The 16,645-nt window shown below is 44.4% G+C and overlaps 3 protein-coding genes across 4 annotated transcripts; 1 reads left to right on the forward strand and 2 right to left on the reverse strand.

Moving 5' to 3' along the window:
• Positions 1 to 681: 681 nt before the first annotated feature.
• On the reverse strand, positions 682 to 6,023 carry l2hgdh (L-2-hydroxyglutarate dehydrogenase). The gene is made up of 10 exons (XM_040199278.2): positions 5,742 to 6,023; positions 4,548 to 4,663; positions 3,922 to 4,073; positions 3,690 to 3,821; positions 3,435 to 3,597; positions 3,294 to 3,328; positions 3,041 to 3,208; positions 1,954 to 2,111; positions 1,665 to 1,796; positions 682 to 1,545 (listed from the first exon to the last, which is right to left on the reverse strand). Exons 1-10 carry the CDS (start codon positions 5,816 to 5,818, stop codon positions 1,350 to 1,352), a joined length of 1,329 nt encoding a protein of 442 aa, XP_040055212.2. The 5' UTR covers positions 5,819 to 6,023; the 3' UTR covers positions 682 to 1,349.
• dmac2l (distal membrane arm assembly component 2 like) lies at positions 5,990 to 8,816 on the forward strand. The gene is made up of 4 exons (XM_040199284.2): positions 5,990 to 6,262; positions 7,075 to 7,283; positions 7,977 to 8,148; positions 8,230 to 8,816. Exons 1-4 carry the CDS (start codon positions 6,168 to 6,170, stop codon positions 8,342 to 8,344), a joined length of 591 nt encoding a protein of 196 aa, XP_040055218.2. The 5' UTR covers positions 5,990 to 6,167; the 3' UTR covers positions 8,345 to 8,816.
• On the reverse strand, positions 8,545 to 16,215 carry cdkl1 (cyclin dependent kinase like 1 (CDC2 related kinase)). Of its 2 annotated transcripts, XM_040199281.2 has the most exons (10): positions 16,121 to 16,215; positions 15,053 to 15,299; positions 13,620 to 13,741; positions 11,610 to 11,682; positions 11,162 to 11,252; positions 10,498 to 10,698; positions 10,001 to 10,083; positions 9,812 to 9,868; positions 9,365 to 9,526; positions 8,545 to 9,210 (listed from the first exon to the last, which is right to left on the reverse strand). In XM_040199281.2, the coding sequence occupies exons 2-10, from the start codon at positions 15,218 to 15,220 to the stop codon at positions 9,109 to 9,111; spliced, it is 1,059 nt and encodes a 352-aa protein (XP_040055215.1). In that variant the 5' UTR covers positions 15,221 to 15,299; positions 16,121 to 16,215; the 3' UTR covers positions 8,545 to 9,108. The 2 variants fall into 2 exon arrangements, with proteins under 2 accessions (XP_040055215.1, XP_077945860.1); XM_078089734.1 differs by lacking the exon at positions 16,121 to 16,215 and having other exon boundaries at positions 15,053 to 16,010.
• Between the last annotated feature and the right edge of the window lie 430 nt (positions 16,216 to 16,645).

Raw genomic sequence — 16,645 nt, forward strand, 5'->3', positions numbered from 1 at the left:
GCAAAAAATATCCGCTATTCGTATAACTTCTCTATATTTTCAGGAGAAACAATTAGCGTAGGCAATACCATTAAATTAATACATGTTTTGATGACACTGAGGCTCGCAGTGCGTTTGTTGTAGTGATTCTGCCTCCTTGTGGACAGACGGAATAAGTGCTTCTTGCAGGAATTAATGCAACTGCTCAGTCAGTCCCCAAAAGGTACAAAGGTGAGGTACACAGGAATCTCAATAAGGTTTTCTTTGCACCATTTAACTAAAAAGTGTAATGACAAATCCCCTCTCTGGTAATATTAGAAAATCAAAAATTATAAGGTGAGTAAAACATTCACAAGTGCATTATTTAGAGCCAATATGTGAAGCCTCTGAAGCAGTTAAAAAGAGCAGCAGAATTAGATCAAAGAAACAACTTATTAACATCGGTGTTCTGTTTACTTCCATGTTCGCGTGGGACAAACATCAGCTGTTGATTTTATTTTTTGAATGCTCAAATGATTTGGCAGACAAGTCTGTCCAAAGTAAAAAAAATAATTAAAAAAACACTTCATAAACTACATACTTTGAGTTTCAAAAATGTTGTAGGAAAAAAATTAAATAAAAATAACACCCAGTCTTCTCAGATGGATTCATGCATAGACAATCAATTCACTTTCTTTTGGTCACATACATTCAGGGGATAGATTTCATTTTGTAGATTTATTTCTCAAAAGATTGTGACACATTGAACTGAAACCAGGAGACGTTACAATACTCAAACAAAAAAGACAAATTTCTCTCATATAGTTGAAAAAGAGACAATGGATTCCAAAGTACAAAGGACCAAGGCACTTAACCCGCTAATGTCTCCTTGCTGGTAAGAAGTCAGAGTCCTGATTGTGTCCCGTCATCACTGTAAGAAATAGTATGAATGATGACATGTCGTGTTAAAGCGCTCAGAGTGGTTGGAAGACTAGAAAATACAGGTCCATTTATTATAAAATCTCTCATTTAAAAAGAAAATCTTTAAGTTTGCTTAAATTACAACCAGTGTGTCCAAAATATAACGGTAGCTGAACCTTTTTGTCCACAACAATTTCACTAGTAACATGGGAGTTTTTTTAAACATGTAGACAAAAAAAAAAACATTACTTGAAATTTGGCATTATAGAAACAAGTAAAATAAAACTGTAAAATGTAATCGAGCCAAAGATGTTGCTTTTACCCCCCTAATTTAATGCTGGACCTGAAATAAAAAGTCCCCATGACGACGGTGATGCGGAGGAAGTGACAGTTTAACAGCACATTCACCCAGCCACCTCCAGCTGCAATATTTGGAGTTACTCTCTTGCTTTCTGCGTTGCCATGTTGCTCTACAGCGCGAAGCGACTCTCCACCTCGTCTGCAACCATTTCAGCGATGGCGAGCGAGGAGGTGGCCGCTGGCGAGGGAGCGTTACGCACGTGGAGCACCCGACTTCCCACGTCCCCGACGCCGCCGTCGAACACAAAGTCGTCCACGAGGTTTCCGTCGCGGTCCAGAGCCTGAGCTCGAACTCCTGCAGGACCCCTGCAGAGGAAACAGCCAGGATTACAGAAAAACTGCATCGAACCTTTTAATTCTTCCTCTTATCTGATGCACCCAGTGTAATGTTGATGCACTTTTGGGGTCTTGCATTGTTGCACTACCTGAGCACGTCGCTCAGCGAGAGTTCAGGGATGTACTTCTGCAGGATTTTAACTTGCGCACCAATGAAAAACCCTCTATACATTTCTCCAATCCCATAGGTCACGTTCTTCATTACCAGCTTCTGAAGGCCCCTGCAGATAGAAAACACAGATTGAACACTCATACATCACCCATTGCTGCACTTTAATTGGAAGATCTCACAAATATCGGTGTCTTTGAAATTAAAAAACAAACAAAACAGTTGCAGGACAATACACAAAGAAGATCAGATCAAGCGCTCTGTGGTACCTGAATGAGAGTGCATCTGCAAAGTCTCGAACATTGAAGTCGTACACTTTGTAGCCCTCCCTCTTGAAGGCGAGTACTGCGTTCGGGCCAAGCCAAACACTTCCATCCATCCTCGGGGTGAAGTGAACTCCGAGGAAGGGGAAACGAGGGTCGGGGACCTAAACAGTTTACAGAAGCAAAACGAAGCATCTATGCATTATTTATTCAGTCCAATGACAGCGTCTTGTTTCTACATTATAATACGGGTAGATTAAATCCGGCGCTCTGATTGGTTGAGTGTGAGTCACGGGGTGTGCGTTACTCAGCAATAATGTATAGTTGCTGTTCACATTGACCCCAGCGCTCCATATCACTGCGCACTCAAAGTGACCGGTTAGATTTTGCGTGACCGTTAGTTACAGCTTTTAGCTCAGTGGCGACTCCCGAAAAAGGACGGGAAATCCCACAAATGATCGGTCTGGGGCAATGCGAGCTTTCGGAACCGGACAATTCAGGTGGACGTCATGAGCGATGTGAATGAATGAGATGGTGACAGATCTTGCAAGGAGACCCAATGCCGTTTACATGGACGTACGGGGACTATTTTTCTCCAGACTATTGAAATGCGATACACAACGTTTGGTGGCTGATACTATTTTGTGCTGAAGGGCAGCGATTTACTTACTATTTATAATTTTTCTGGTGACCATATTATGAAAGCAATAAAAAGGTACTTGAGGCAGTACTTTATCGAACACTTTGAACACATGCTCTCAATGTCATTTAGACCGAAGTTCTTGATTCCCTGACTGTGGTTTTAAACTATGAGCTTTTTTGATAAGAGCAATATCATCTCATACTTTTTAAATCTCTGGGGGAAGTTCTTTGTCTGAGCTTGCTGCGAGGTCAGAGGTCTGAATTTGTGGAGTTCTTGAATTCTGTCAACGCTTTTAAAAAGAACAGCTCAAATAATAATTTAGGCACTGGAGGCTTCAACAATTTGAGGTCACGTAGCACAGCTGGAATGTTATGAGAAACATCTGCAGGTCACATGATTTATGCGGGGGGGTTACACTGATTTTGACCTGCGTTTCTTCAGCAGACTCACAGGATAGATATTCCCCTTGACCAGATAGTGTTTCTCTGGCTTCAACACCAAGTAATCTCCTCTGAAGGGGACGATCCGAGGCTCCGGACTGCATCCCGATATCTGGGACAGGCGGTCGGAGTACAGGCCGCCACATGTCAGGACGTAACGGCAGCGGACCTCATTGCCCTGCAGAAATGACACAATCCAAAACGTTGGACACGACACAAATCAATCCAAAACGTTGGGCCGCTTTTATCTGCACGCGAGTCACCTTTTTGTCTCTGACTGCAATTGGATACTTCATTCCTGCAAAGTAAACAACATACTTATCGAGTTGAGCGTCAAATAACTGAAGGTCTTGTTTAAATTGGGACTTTGTCTTCCACATTGTTGTGCAGAGGCTCGTCATTACCGTCAGCACTCCCGGCCGGGCTCTCGGTAACCGTGGTAATGTCGTCGACCTCAGCATCCGTAACCACCGTGCCGCCTGCCTCCTCAAAGTCTTGCCCGTACCGGAGAGCCACCATCCTCCAGTCCACGATGCCGGTGTACGGCGAGTCTAAGGCCATTAAACCCTGCAAGGACCACGTGTGGACTGTGACTACAGTCCGTCGCAGCCACCTTTTATTTTGTAGGAACAAACCGCAGCCTCTCCCGAGACGCTCACCCTGCAGAATGGCTCTCGTTCTCGGATTCCCTTGGCGTCGATTATGCTGAGGTCCCGCACGTTGTTTTTCATGCCGCGCTCGTACAGAGCTTGCAGTCTGGGTATCTCCTCATGCTCCAAAGCCACGATGAGCTGCAGAAACACACAAGTAGTAGAACACAATACAACAATGCAAAAAAAAAACTGCCGTTAAGCGGCCGGTATTTCACTCGGTCAAAGCGCTAAGACGGACCTTTCCACATTTCTTGTAAGGGAGTCCTTTCTTCTCGCAGTACTCGTAGGCTAAAGTGGCTCCTCGAACACACAGGCGGGCCTTCAGTGACCCCGGCGTGTAGTAGATCCCGCTGTGAATGACTCCACTGTTGTGCCCACTCTGGTGCACAGCTGGCGAGACAGAAAGTCACAAGAAAATGAAGGAACAAGAACAACGAGGACGGGAATATCATCAGGTTTCCCCACTTTCTTTCATCCACCTGTAACATCCAACGTACACAAAGGAGGATTTTTCTCTTTGCTTCGTCCAAGCTACTCTTGTTTAGGACAGACATGTGCAAAATCAAGAGAAACGGTGATATGTTGGATTAAAAGCTACAATGTGGAACTAACTTTACAACTCACATTGTTATATTAGTCCTCTAACAAAGACAATTGTCCGTCTCTCTCAGCATCGGAACAAGGTCCGAGGGCGTTAGCGTACGCTCAACGGTCCACCAGAGCAGCACAAATAGGAACAATTCCTGATCTGAAATTAGAGCTGCTTGGCACGCCACCCTCAAAGTCCTTGTTTCGGTTAACGGGGTAGAAACCAAACACATTGAGGTCTTCCTTCGCAGGCACAACGTTCAAGACTGCACCCACCGAGCTCCTTTTCCTTCTCCAGCAGAACGAAGCTGAGGGACGGGTGTCGCAGAATTAGCTCTCTGACCGTCGCCAGGCCGACGATGCCGCCCCCCACCACGGCCACATCATACGTGCTGAAATACGAACGACAACAAAAGGTCACCGACATTTCAAATTCAAAGTGGTTACTGATAAAGAAGCCAGATTTAGAGGTTGCAAAATGTAGAAACCACAACAGAACATTTAGGGTCAACGGTTCGACGTCCAAGTAAGCGTGATTGTGTTTAGGAGCCGATGGACCTTTGGGACTGATCACTGCCGTCGTGACTACTTGTGCAGATCAATATCCACCTCGGACTACTCAAACCACTCTCGTGGGGGGGTTCAGAGTTCAAACGGCAGTTCCAGAATGTCAACATTTCGCCAAAAAGAGTTCACATAACTCGGAGAGCTTGAAAGAATGCAACTCTCAAGCCTCGGAGAACAGTTTTAAGTGGCCACAAGGGGAGAAGGAAACATCTTGTTTTCATTTCAGAAACCTGCAGCCAGGAAAATGTTTTTTAAAAGCTCCACATTCAGGAGATAAGAATTAAAAAAAAAAAAGATATTTGTAACCGATCGGTGATCAAACAGGGTTCTGCTATCTGGGTGGACTCCTTTAACAAAAGAGAAGTCCTCCAGTTGTTACGGAACATCTGTTATTCAGTTAGTTGGACGGGAGAGGGGCTCTGTTGCATAAGACGAGGGGCCACTCCTCCAGAGCAGCCTGCACAGCCAGCCGGTAATCGGTTACACACGCAGCGGCACGGCCTTTCCCAGAAGGAGCAGCTCGCACGGAACTAGTGGCTGACTAAAGTCACACTATTAGGCGCTTTGACGATGTTCCAAAGGCCTGCGAGTGCGACCAGAGCGCGTTGTGTGTGTGTGTGTGTGTGTGTGTGTGTGTGTGTGTGTGTGCGTGTGCGTGTGTGTGTGTGTGCGTGTGTGCATTGGGCACGTGGAGGCGTGGAGTGCGGGTCAGGTTGCAGGTTGTGCAATGTGACTCCTGCGTGCACAACGTCCTTGGCAATGACTGGGATCAACGCGAAGTTGTTGAACTGACCCCCCCCCCTCCTTTTATTCTTAATTCATCAGCCTGTGGTGAGCGTAGTTAACACCGGTTAACATTCATTTTAACCCAGGAGCCGCCCGTGTGTGTCGTGGGAGTCTCACCTGTGCAGCCGCCTGGTTGCAAAGTCCTTCGCCGCCCCGGAAGCCCTGAAGGACAAACCGCTCAGTGTCCGGATCATCGTCGCCGCGTTTCAAAGCCCCTTCGCGTTCACCTCTTCATCGCGCAAAAGGTCCGCGGGACTCGTTGGGAGTTGCGCGCTGTCACTTCCTCCCGTCCAGCTGCGCCGCCGTAAAGAGAGGCGGGCGCCCCCTCTGTGGCGCTCCAGCGCAGCCAATGAGAGGGCGCGTTTTCTCCACGTCACCGGGTCAAAGGTTACAGCGACCGACGGCGTTACGTGTGTAAACATTCCTGCGTTGGGGGGCGGGGCGGTAATAACGCCGCTGCGTCACAGCGGCTGACGGTGGTTCACCGACATCGCGAGCAGCTCGCCCGGCGTCCTTCACGTCTTCTTCGTGTGCCTTTCGGACATGAGGCTTCTGTCGAGGGCGGCGCGGTCCGCCGCGGGTCCGAGCGAGCAGGGCCGCCGGCGCTTCTGGGGCTGGCTCAACGCCGTCTTCAACAAGTGAGCGCGCGTTCAGTGAAGCGGCGTCGCGTTAGTTCGCTGCCGTTGCTGCTAATGGCTAATAAGCTCCGCGTGCGCCTCGTCCGCCGCTAACGCTGCTTCCCTTTACGGTGATTACAAACGGGAATGCAATCAATGGTGTCTCCATCAAGGGCTTCGTGTTCGGTTTGTTTTTCTGCATCATTTGCATGGTTTCTAAGAGCTCTTATCATTAATATAAATATGCTGTGCATCCCATTTATAACAATACCGCGCAGATGTTTTGTTTTCTTAGTAATTTATAAGTCAATTATTTAATTCAGGCTGTAGTTATGTATTACTATTAAATCATTTAGTAAACAAAGTGATCTCAAGATCAAGATGCGTTACAACTTTTTTTCGCTAAATAACCATTAATTAATTTGGTGTGAGAGCAAGTAGAAGATCCATTCATCATTTGACTGTAATGTTTAACCCTGCTGTTTGTTGCCTTTACAACTAGAAAAGGACGTTCAGGTTATAGAATATGATAAACATTATCTGCCATTCACAATACAGATGTCTTTACCATCTCTGTTGCTGTGATGTCAGAATTACAGGTTTTTGTGACCTAAGATATAAAATGATAAATGAAGTAAAATTATTTCTTCTATACTTTGGTCCATAAAGTGTCAAAAAATGCCCATTCATTAAGTGGCACCCAGGCATTATTTTGTTTTCCATGTACTAAATTGTGGGTGATGAGCTCCGGTGCATTCCCCTTGTTCCCTTTTGTGTGACCCGCGTCATGAACCTCCTTCATGCGGAGTGTCCGTGGTGTTCTTCATCTTCAGGGTGGACTATGAAAGAATCAAAGCCGTTGGTCCGGACCGAGCCGCAGCGGAGTGGCTGCTCAGATGCGGTGCCAAAGTGAGGTTTCAAGGTTTTGATCGCTGGCAGCACGACTACAACGGGCTGCCAACTGGGGTTCTGGGCAAATACAAGATCCAGGCGATCGACGCCACCGAGTCCTGCATCATGTTCCGAGGGTTTGACCACCTGGGTGAGTGTCAGTGTGTGGAAGGTTCTCCTCCTCTCGTTTACATTTCCCTCCGTTTGGTCATAGATTTAAGGAGACATTTCCAAGTTTAGCCTCTCAAGTTAATCTTATAGCTACATTGTCAGATTTAGATTCAAGTCCTTTTTGTGCAACTAGCTTCATCAACATCTTAACATGACACCATAAATAAACGTCAACATTTTACAGCTGACCTAATCAGCATTCAAGAGCCGGTTTAAATGACTAATTGTACAGTGTTTCAGACAAGTGCCTAACGGTGGCTTTATCATGACAGCATACTGGGTTTCCTGATTCATTTTGTGATATCTTAAAATAAGGTATCTACAAAATCCACTTTTCATTAAACAAATGTTCAGTGTCTGCAGCTTTAAAAAAAACAAGCATGATCAAACATTGTTTTAGAACCAAAAAGTGTACATTTTAAATAAAGTATGTTAACATGAGCTCGACTGTTTACCTGAAAGCGATTCCCCTCGGCGCTGAAAGTACATCTCTGCCACACTAATTATCCAAAAGTGACGCAAGCGAGCGGGGTGTTTTACACCGAGCCGTCACTGACTACACACACGCTCTGGTGTCAGAGTCCGCCCCGATTTATTTGAGTCTCTATGCAAATGTAATCAGCAAAGAGGTAACAGATCTTGCGCTTTTCTTTTTTCATTTTTTTTTTTCAAGATGGTTTGAAACACGTGGAGGAAATCAAGTTCAACAAGAGCATGTACATCGAGGACACCTGCCTGGAGAGGTTGAGCTCCATAGAGAACCTGCAGGAGAGTTTGAACACGATGGAGGTGGTGTCGTGTGGAAATGTGACCGACAAGGGCCTCATCGCCCTGCACAGGCTCAAGTGAATTAAACATCCTTTATTTATTTATTTCATCATTTAAACAAAATCCATTTGTTGATTTGATGCTTCGACCCCGCGCAGGAATCTGGAGCATCTGTTCCTCAGCGACCTCCCGGGCATCAAAGACCGACAGACGACGGTTGACCGACTACAGACGGCGCTCCCGCGTCTGGATCTCTCACTCGATCTGGACTGATGTGCAAACAACGTCCTCAACGGTAGAATACGGAAGGCTCGTTGAACGGACGCCGGCGCTGAAGGGCTCGCGTGTGTTTATGTTGTGAATGATTTAGTCGTTGGGAGTTGTGTCACCTTTCTGCTTGATACAATCGAGCTTTAATGAGGAAACAGGCCGGAACAAAGGAAAGTTAAAGCACTTTAAAATGTGGTCAGCAGTTTGTTTTTGCAATGGATGGAACTGTTCTGTAGTTTATTTATGCATTAAAGGTGAATCCATGTGGGTACAAAGAGGAAAACAATTTATAAAAATGTAAAAAGACTTTGGCTCTTTTCAAATCATTTATCTTTAGATTCATTTGGCATTTGTACTCCATCTTCAAAGAGGTTGATGGCTTTGAAGATCTTTAGCACCTGTGTGTGTGTGTGTTGTGCTAGTGACTGTGGGTTAAAGGAATATTCACTCATGCCAATAAATAGTTTCAGAAATGCTCAAGAGCCAAAGTGTCCTACATTGCAACTTACTCATCACTAAAAACATGTCACTTTTTTTTTTAAATAGTACATTGCTAAATAAAAACATTTGGCAGAGCAGTAACGTTGTTTTCCCTTCAGACTACGAGCGGAGCATCGCTCCTTGTCTTTATAGAAGCAGGCCTCATGCATGGAGTCCGCGTGTTATGAAGTACTGCAAAGACCGACATCAGTATCGTGAGACACGCGACAAAGTGGTCGATTCCAGTCCAAAACCAGTTGTCAGGAAAACTGTGGGTTTGATCCGGCCTAGATGTTCGGTAGATGATAGTTGAATTTGCGCAGGTTGTTGTAGTACTTCTTATTGTCCAAAACTGGGAAGATACTGCTGCTGGTGAGCTGCGGCAAATACTGCATGAAGGATAAATAAACACTTTCAGTGTGGATTTTCGGAGCATTTTGACATTATGTGGACAACTCTTAGACAATCTAGGGGTCCCTCTCAATGTGTAACATAACATGTTATGAAGGATTATTTCACGCTCGGTGCCGCCGGTCTACTGACCCCAGGAGGGAGGTGTTTGCGAGGTAACCGCGTCCTCCGGTGGCCGGAGCGGTCGTGCTCCCGGGAGGCGCCGGAGCTCTTTTCTCGCAGGCTGTCGAAGTACGGCTGCTGGAGGAGCTGCTCACAGGTCAGCCGCTCCGACGGGTCCATCCTCAGGCAGCCCTAAACCATCAAAGCCATCAGCAGGAGACAAGGCAACGCCACGCGCTCCCTCAACCACCAGCAGCTGCCGACATTATACCAGTAACTAAGCGTCATATGTCCTCTGGTGATTTGGGAACACAGAGCACTTTGCACAGTTTCTGATTTGTCTCTTAATTATTTAGTTTAAACAAACATGGGGCTTTTAAAATCCTAATTTCAATAGATTAAATCCAAACTATTGAGTCTATTAAAACAAGCACAAAAAAGAAATGCGTTATATTACTGCAGGGGCGACGTCGTTACCTTCATGAGACTCCGAGCTTGATGCGAGAGATTTGGATATTTTTTCTCCAAAGGCTCCTACAGGAGGAAAAATAAAAGACAAAGATACAGTACGTTTTATGATATGTTCACTTGTCTAGCAATCCCTAACACGGGGATTCATATAAAGAACCTTTAGAACACAGAGAATGTTGATCAATGCTTAATCACCATGTCTTGTGGCTCTGGGATGGAAACTCCACAGAAGAACTGGTTGTTGCTGAAGACCTGCTGGTGTCGAGGTGTCAGATCTCCTGCAGAGGACGAGAAAGATGAACAGAACTCAAGTTACACCTGTGGATGCTTTCAAGGATCGAAATGATTGAGACATAAGATACACGTTACAATTTCACCCTGTCCTTTAAAACAGGACACGATGTAAATGACTGAGGGAAGATGTTTTTCATTAAGTTTTATTCCCTGAAGTACTTTACGTATATATTGTATCTTTTAACGTTTGGTATTTCAAATATGCAATCAAGCTTAAAGTTTGTGGTTGATTCACTGAAATAAAGCGTTTTCATTATAAGGCCTAAAGATTGGATTTACCAGTTTAATTGTGTGAATTGTCATTATATCACACTTTAATGCAAGTGAAAGGCAAAACACAACAATGTTATCATTAAACAAATACTTTCACTGTACAGCCGACTGATTGATTGATTTACCGAGAGTCTTTCTGATCAGATACAGCTGATCCATGTCAGACTTCCCGGGCCACAGCGGCGTCCCCGACAGCAGCTCAGCGAACACACAACCGATCGCCCACACGTCCACCGGGGGGCCGTACCGAGTGTCCCCCACCAGCAGCTCGGGGGCCCGGTACCAACGGGTCGCCACGTAGTCCGTGTAGTAGTCACATGGGCCGGCTGGAGGCGGGAAACACACACACACGACATTAGGTGTGTGCGTTTGTATTGAAGCATCAAAGGTACGTGTGACATACGGTTTAGTATTGGTTGAGGTACTTTAGTTATACGTCAAGTGTCTGTGGTGTGGTAAATAAGTGGGGCCCAATCCCATTGGTCGAAAGGAAAACAAACCCTTGTATCCGGGTACACATGACAAAGTCAACAAAGAGGGTGGATTCCCTTCACATTGTTGCTTCTGAATATTCCCTTCTAGCTTAGAGAGGTTAAACTGTTACATATTTCCTAGAAAATGTCAGGGCAGAAAATAATAATAAATACTTGCACACTCACACCTGAAGCACGCAGAGTGTAATGACAGAGGCTGTAAATACGACAGACACCCACACACACACACACAAAAAGACAACGTGTCCACCAGGTGGCGCCGTTTAAGAAAAGTTCAGCGGGTCTTAAAACTTACTGAGAATCCGTGCGAACCCAAAGTCACAGAGCTTGATGACTCGGTGTTTGGTGATGAGAATGTTTTCCGGCTTGACGTCTCTGTGGATGCACTGCGGGGACACGAGAAGGTCCAGTTAGACTGAGCGCTCACATCCTGGTGAGATGCGGAGGATGAAAGGGGGCCACGTGAGGGGCGGTGGAAGGAGGCGGTGCCGTTAAACGGGGGCCCTTGTAGCATTTGTTGTGTCTAGGTGATACATTAACTGCTGCTCAGCCAGGGGAAAGGAATTCTTGTTGTAAAAAGAGTCACAAAGCAGAAGGCTTGGTGGGAGGAGACCGGAGGAGTTGAAAAACAAGCCGAGGGGAAGCTTCTTTACGACTGAAACACACACACACACACACACACACACACACACACACACACACACCATGAAGCTCCATGACGAACAAGAAGAATCACCACTTACATTCTGCTTGTGACAGAAGTTGACAGCTTGAAGTGTCTGCCAGGTTATACTTCTAACAAGGTGCTCTGGGACCCTGGAAGACAAGAAGGACGTCAATGTGTCGGACTGCTTGATAAATCGCTGAACTCATCAGTAGAAAATTATTTTAAATTCTGTGTTGACTTTGGAAATGTAGCCAGTGAGCAAACAACGGATTATTCTCCTTCACAGTCTATTGATGAAGGCCATGAGATGGTTTAGTTTTTAATCAAGATGTAAATGCAGAATGAATTAAACATTTTCCTAAAAAACAAAATGCATGGATCAAAATAAACCAGATAAATCGGAACCTTTGACCCACATCAGGCGTGTTGCACAGACCACAACCCTCCGCCACTATTTCCCCTCTGCGGCCTCGTTCAGCCCCGTAAGAGGAGAACGCGAAGGTCCACGTTTCAAGGCAATCCATCCAACGGCTGTGGAGCCATTTCACTGAACGGCAGATATCAACATCACGGTGGTGCAAGAGCAAAACAACCAGAGGATCCCTACAGCCTACAGGTGGGATTCAACATGAACATGCAACACTTGGGGGGACATTTCAGCGAGGACGACACTTGTGTCATCTTCAGTCTTCCACTCATCTGCTCTCCCGCAGAGGGCTCTGTCGAGGACAGCGGTCAGTCCCGTCTCCGACGTTCAACACTGAGGCTTTTGTTGGTTCAGGGACGTCATCGGCCCGCGTTGCCGGGGAAATGGCTAAATCGAGCCTTGTGACCGGCAATTAATGACACTCCCTCCCCGTCGCCTCACTTTGTTGTCTCTTCTTTTGAACCCTCCGTGCTCCCGGAGGCGACGGGCCGGGACCAGATTGGGGGAAATCGGACAGCGAAAACACTCCATATGAAATGTGGCCGAGCCTAAAGAGTGCCGCCGGCTCCCCGCCAGCAATGCATTCTGGGTGAGCATCTCTGTAAACATTCCACAGCGAGCAGGTCAGCTGCCCGAGAGACAGGCGGCGTGCCCGTCGCGGCCGGACAAGGCGCGGTGTACGGCGAGGTATCGATGTAACAGAGAGCGCGCAGCGCTTTGCTAAATCAGGATCAGCCGCTCTCATCATCTCGGGGTTTGTATGAGCAGTAAACGGATACGTTCCACACAAGAACGAGTCCTCCAGTGGCTAAATGTGTCGTTTCTGTTACATTGCAGGTTCCTGAACATGCTTTATGCTTTATAATGAAACGTTGAGCTGAGCAGGTGAAATCATTTATTTTACATTAGTTAAGACTTTGATGACTCGTCATGTCAGCAATGCAGGACAGAGATATAATCTGCTTCTATTGCTGTATAATTAGTGTTACAAGCACTCGTTAATACTCATAATAATATGTCACAATAATTATGTGTTATTATTGTTGGTCGTGCGTGTTTTAATGATACGATCGCACTTATAACCAGCTTGTAATGTAATGAATCTCAGAAATGTCACTACTTCACTTGTGCACTCAATGACCACCTAGAACAATCAAGATGCTTTACAGTGATCGTAATGCATTTAAAACTATGAACACAGTATCACACTATGATGTGTAAGTCACGAGCAAGTGTCTTGACCGTATACGTCACTATAAAATGTATTATAAGTATTGCTATAAAGCATTATGAATATCTATGAGATTATCTTTATTAGACCATTTCTTTTAATATCAACAATCGGTTATTTCTGGACGGGAATGTACGTTAATAATATTCTTCATATTTAAAGTACTTTTTACTTGGACTGTTTTGATCAGACAAAGTCCTTGTTCATGCATTCAAGCATTAAATGGTTGCAGCTTTCAAAGTGGGAACGCCTTGAGTTCTGGCTAATTGTGAAGCCACTTCTCACCGTTTTACTAAATGTTTTGCTTTTTCATTAAAGCATCAGTTAATTCTAATCCAATATAATCATTTGGAAAGCGTGATTGGTGCTTGTAACCTATTGGAAAGAGTAAAACAAGGGAAGCCTTTAACTTGAGGAGCCACACTCACCCTCTGGGGTGTCGGTCCAGCTCGTTGAGCACCGTGTGGTCGCAGTACTCGAACACGAGGTGGAGCTTCCGCTTACGCCGAAACACCTCGATCAGATTCACCAGGTTGCCGTGTTTCAGTTGCTGCAGAGAAACGAAAAACGCAGAAGACGACGTGTCAGAGTGACGCCCACACAAACACACCAGCAAAGCCGCTGCTTAGAGATCTGCCCCCATCTGTGGCTTGCCCTTATCAAAACACACTAAACTCTAACCACATGGTAATAAACCATGCGGTTGCCCGTGACAACCCGTCCCCATCCGGTCCTATTTATGAGCTCCTGGTGTCCAGCAGGCCACTAACTCTCCCTCCCAGTGCATGACTAATTACACCAGCAACAAGCGCGTCGTTGATTATCATTAGGCAGCATTAAACCAACAGGCTTCAGCCTTTGGCATGAATGAAAACTATTTAAAGAGACTAAGAGTTTACGGTCTCTGATCTTTCTGTTGTTTATTTTCAAGTGGATTAATTCTCTAATAATGTCATGATTTAAAGGGAATTCATTCACATAAATATTTATCTTGCATCCAAAACCAGCTAAAAAAAAACACTGACAAACCAGAACAAATTTGCTAACCTCGTGATTTTCATCTCCTCATTTCCTGCTAATTTGACAGATAGTTTGCATCTTAGTCGAAGTACTTGGTGGGTCCGGACCCTTGCAGAGCTTTTGCTTCATTTAATTACAAGACTGTGAACCTCTTTTGAGCGCTGCTCTTTTCTCTGTGCAGCTCAACAACAAAAATGCTTCCCCTCCGTCTGCAGGATTAACCGCGCGCTGTCCCTCCTGCAGACTCTTGGCACACTAGGAAGACACTAAAACCTGGATCTGCATCTTTAAAAAGGTCAAAATATGGTATTTCATCATGTAAATACAGTACGCTTTTTGTTTAGCTGTTCGTTGTAGAATCTCCAGGATAAAATATACACTGGTAGCAAAAAAAAAATGATAACAGACTGAAATCTGATGAGGACAAAGAATAAAAACATAAAAGGTTGTTTGTTAGACATTCATGTTATTTTAGTATAAAATAATTGGATTAGTTTACGTTTGGATTAGTTGGCATTAATTAAAAGTATGATAACAAACAGGTATGGAATTAAAAAGAAAATAGAGTTTCAACTTTTCAATTGTTTACTATTTCATCGCTTTGGTTATGGTCTTAACTTGATCTCACACCACCATTTCATTCCATTTCACTATTTTTGCCAACATTTGTGTACTATCTTGAAATTTCACCAACAAAGTCTCAATCTTTGACACAAGTGTAACATATATTGGGCCTTACATCCTGAGTAAACCCTTGCTGGCAGGAACGTGCTTCCATAGTCTACTGCTTCATAAATGTGAGGTCAGGGACAAGATGAAGAGGTTGTCACCGTGCGGTTACCTTAAGCATTCTGATCTCCCTCAGTGCAATCTTTTTTATAATGGGATCGTCCTCTGACTCCACAAACTTCTTGATGGCGACGACCTGCCCGGTGTCTTTGTTTCTGCACTTGAAGACGACGCCGTAGGAGCCCTCCCCGATTTTTGCAATCTTCTCATACTTCTCCATCCTCAGACTGGACCAGCAGACACCCGAATGTATGATACTCTGCCGGGTAGATCCAAGGAGGTAGGATGGTCCGTGCAGCCTTTAAAGGAGGCACAGGAGGTTCTCAGCGAGGATGCAGAGAGGAGGAGGCACAACGTGCCGTCTTTAGCACCAGCTCACTCAACGAAAGCTGGAATAAATCCAGTATGGGCAGCCGAATTAAGTCATTTGTAGGATGGATATTTTCTTGAAAAGACACAATAATGCCTCTTGTAAATCTACATTTGGGTTGCTTTTCAGGTTGTGATAATTATTCAAATATTTTGATTGACATCTGCATCATAATAATGAATAACAAGCGTAATTATCTGAACATAATAAAAAGTGCCAAGACGTTTACATGCATCGACGTATATTTAATCAAAACTAATTAATAAATTCAGTATTCAAGATAGAGGAACCAAAATGTTAAGATGAATCCCATAAACTGATCTGATTGCTTAAACACATTACACCCGTCTTCCAGCAGCTCGACCGCATCACAAAAACATTTGCATTGCAAAGTGTATTAGGTCATTTGGCCAAGGGGGATAGGGAGCGAAAACACAAAACAAAGACAGTAAAGCCAGGGGAATAAAATCAAAGCGCTGCACTTATTACCACGAAAATCTAGAATATAAAAAAGCGTGAATAAACAGCTCAAGCTGCATGTTTGTTTGTGGTGAAAAGAGTTAATCATCTTGCAGCATCAGCACATGTTTCCTCATTAAAAAAGCAGATCATAAAAGTGGGTAAGTTAAATAATTATATATATATATATTTTATATATAAAATGTAAACCGAAAATATAAATATATACATATAAAAAGACGTATAAATAACAAGATATAAAAAACACAAATTTTAAATGTGAAAACTTACTCGGTGGAAAATTGTTGTCAGATGTTGGTCCGTTCTTCCAAACACGACGAGGTGGACCACCACAAGACGAACTGTCTCTGCAGGCACAAGGACCGCCGCTTTTAAAGAGTAAAAAAAAAACGGAATAAAGACATCCGGCCATACCTTTCAAAATAAAACCAAATGAGCAACCATCCCCGTCAATTCATTGACTCAAAGGATTAATCCAAGTTTAAATGTAGTTTCTGGGCCATGGTAACACGCCATCACATGTTTTTATTCTCTTGTTCTGCAGGCGATCAAATTACTGGTTTTATTTTGAAGGTGAAATCAAGTGACATCCGTTACTAACTACCAGTTCTTGACTTGACGCACTTCTACCGCCGACCCCTAAATTCACCAAGAAACAGCAGATTACCTCCACCTCCATAATAAAAAGGAAAAGCATGCAGTTGTTTTATTTTTATGTATATTATATATATATATATATATATGAACACCTGATAGTGTAGAATCTATTTTAAGACAATCGAGGCAGGTAAATGA

The sequence above is a fragment of the Gasterosteus aculeatus genome, chromosome 15 (assembly GCF_964276395.1).
Source record: "Gasterosteus aculeatus chromosome 15, fGasAcu3.hap1.1, whole genome shotgun sequence".
In the NCBI taxonomy this organism is placed as follows: Eukaryota; Metazoa; Chordata; class Actinopteri; order Perciformes; family Gasterosteidae; genus Gasterosteus; species Gasterosteus aculeatus.

What these genes read in the sequence shown, in the direction of transcription:
- l2hgdh (XM_040199278.2), bottom strand. Translation starts at nt 5,818, where the DNA reads ATGATCCGGACACTGAGCGGTTTGTCCTTCAGGGCTTCCGGGGCGGCG. An exon ending in GCAACCAGGCGGCTGCACAG is followed by an intron (nt 4,664 to 5,741) that starts GTGAGACTCCCA and finishes TTCGTATTTCAG; the next exon opens with CACGTATGATGTGGCCGTGG. An exon ending in CCCGGCCGGGAGTGCTGACG is followed by an intron (nt 3,329 to 3,434) that starts GTAATGACGAGC and finishes TTTACTTTGCAG; the next exon opens with GAATGAAGTATCCAATTGCA.
- dmac2l (XM_040199284.2), top strand. Translation starts at nt 6,168, where the DNA reads ATGAGGCTTCTGTCGAGGGCGGCGCGGTCCGCCGCGGGTCCGAGCGAG. An exon ending in CTCAACGCCGTCTTCAACAA is followed by an intron (nt 6,263 to 7,074) that starts GTGAGCGCGCGT and finishes CTTCATCTTCAG; the next exon opens with GGTGGACTATGAAAGAATCA. An exon ending in ATCGCCCTGCACAGGCTCAA is followed by an intron (nt 8,149 to 8,229) that starts GTGAATTAAACA and finishes GACCCCGCGCAG; the next exon opens with GAATCTGGAGCATCTGTTCC.
- cdkl1 (XM_040199281.2), bottom strand. Translation starts at nt 15,220, where the DNA reads ATGGAGAAGTATGAGAAGATTGCAAAAATCGGGGAGGGCTCCTACGGC. An exon ending in GGGAGATCAGAATGCTTAAG is followed by an intron (nt 13,742 to 15,052) that starts GTAACCGCACGG and finishes GTTTCTCTGCAG; the next exon opens with CAACTGAAACACGGCAACCT. An exon ending in CTGGACCGACACCCCAGAGG is followed by an intron (nt 11,683 to 13,619) that starts GTGAGTGTGGCT and finishes CTTGTCTTCCAG; the next exon opens with GGTCCCAGAGCACCTTGTTA.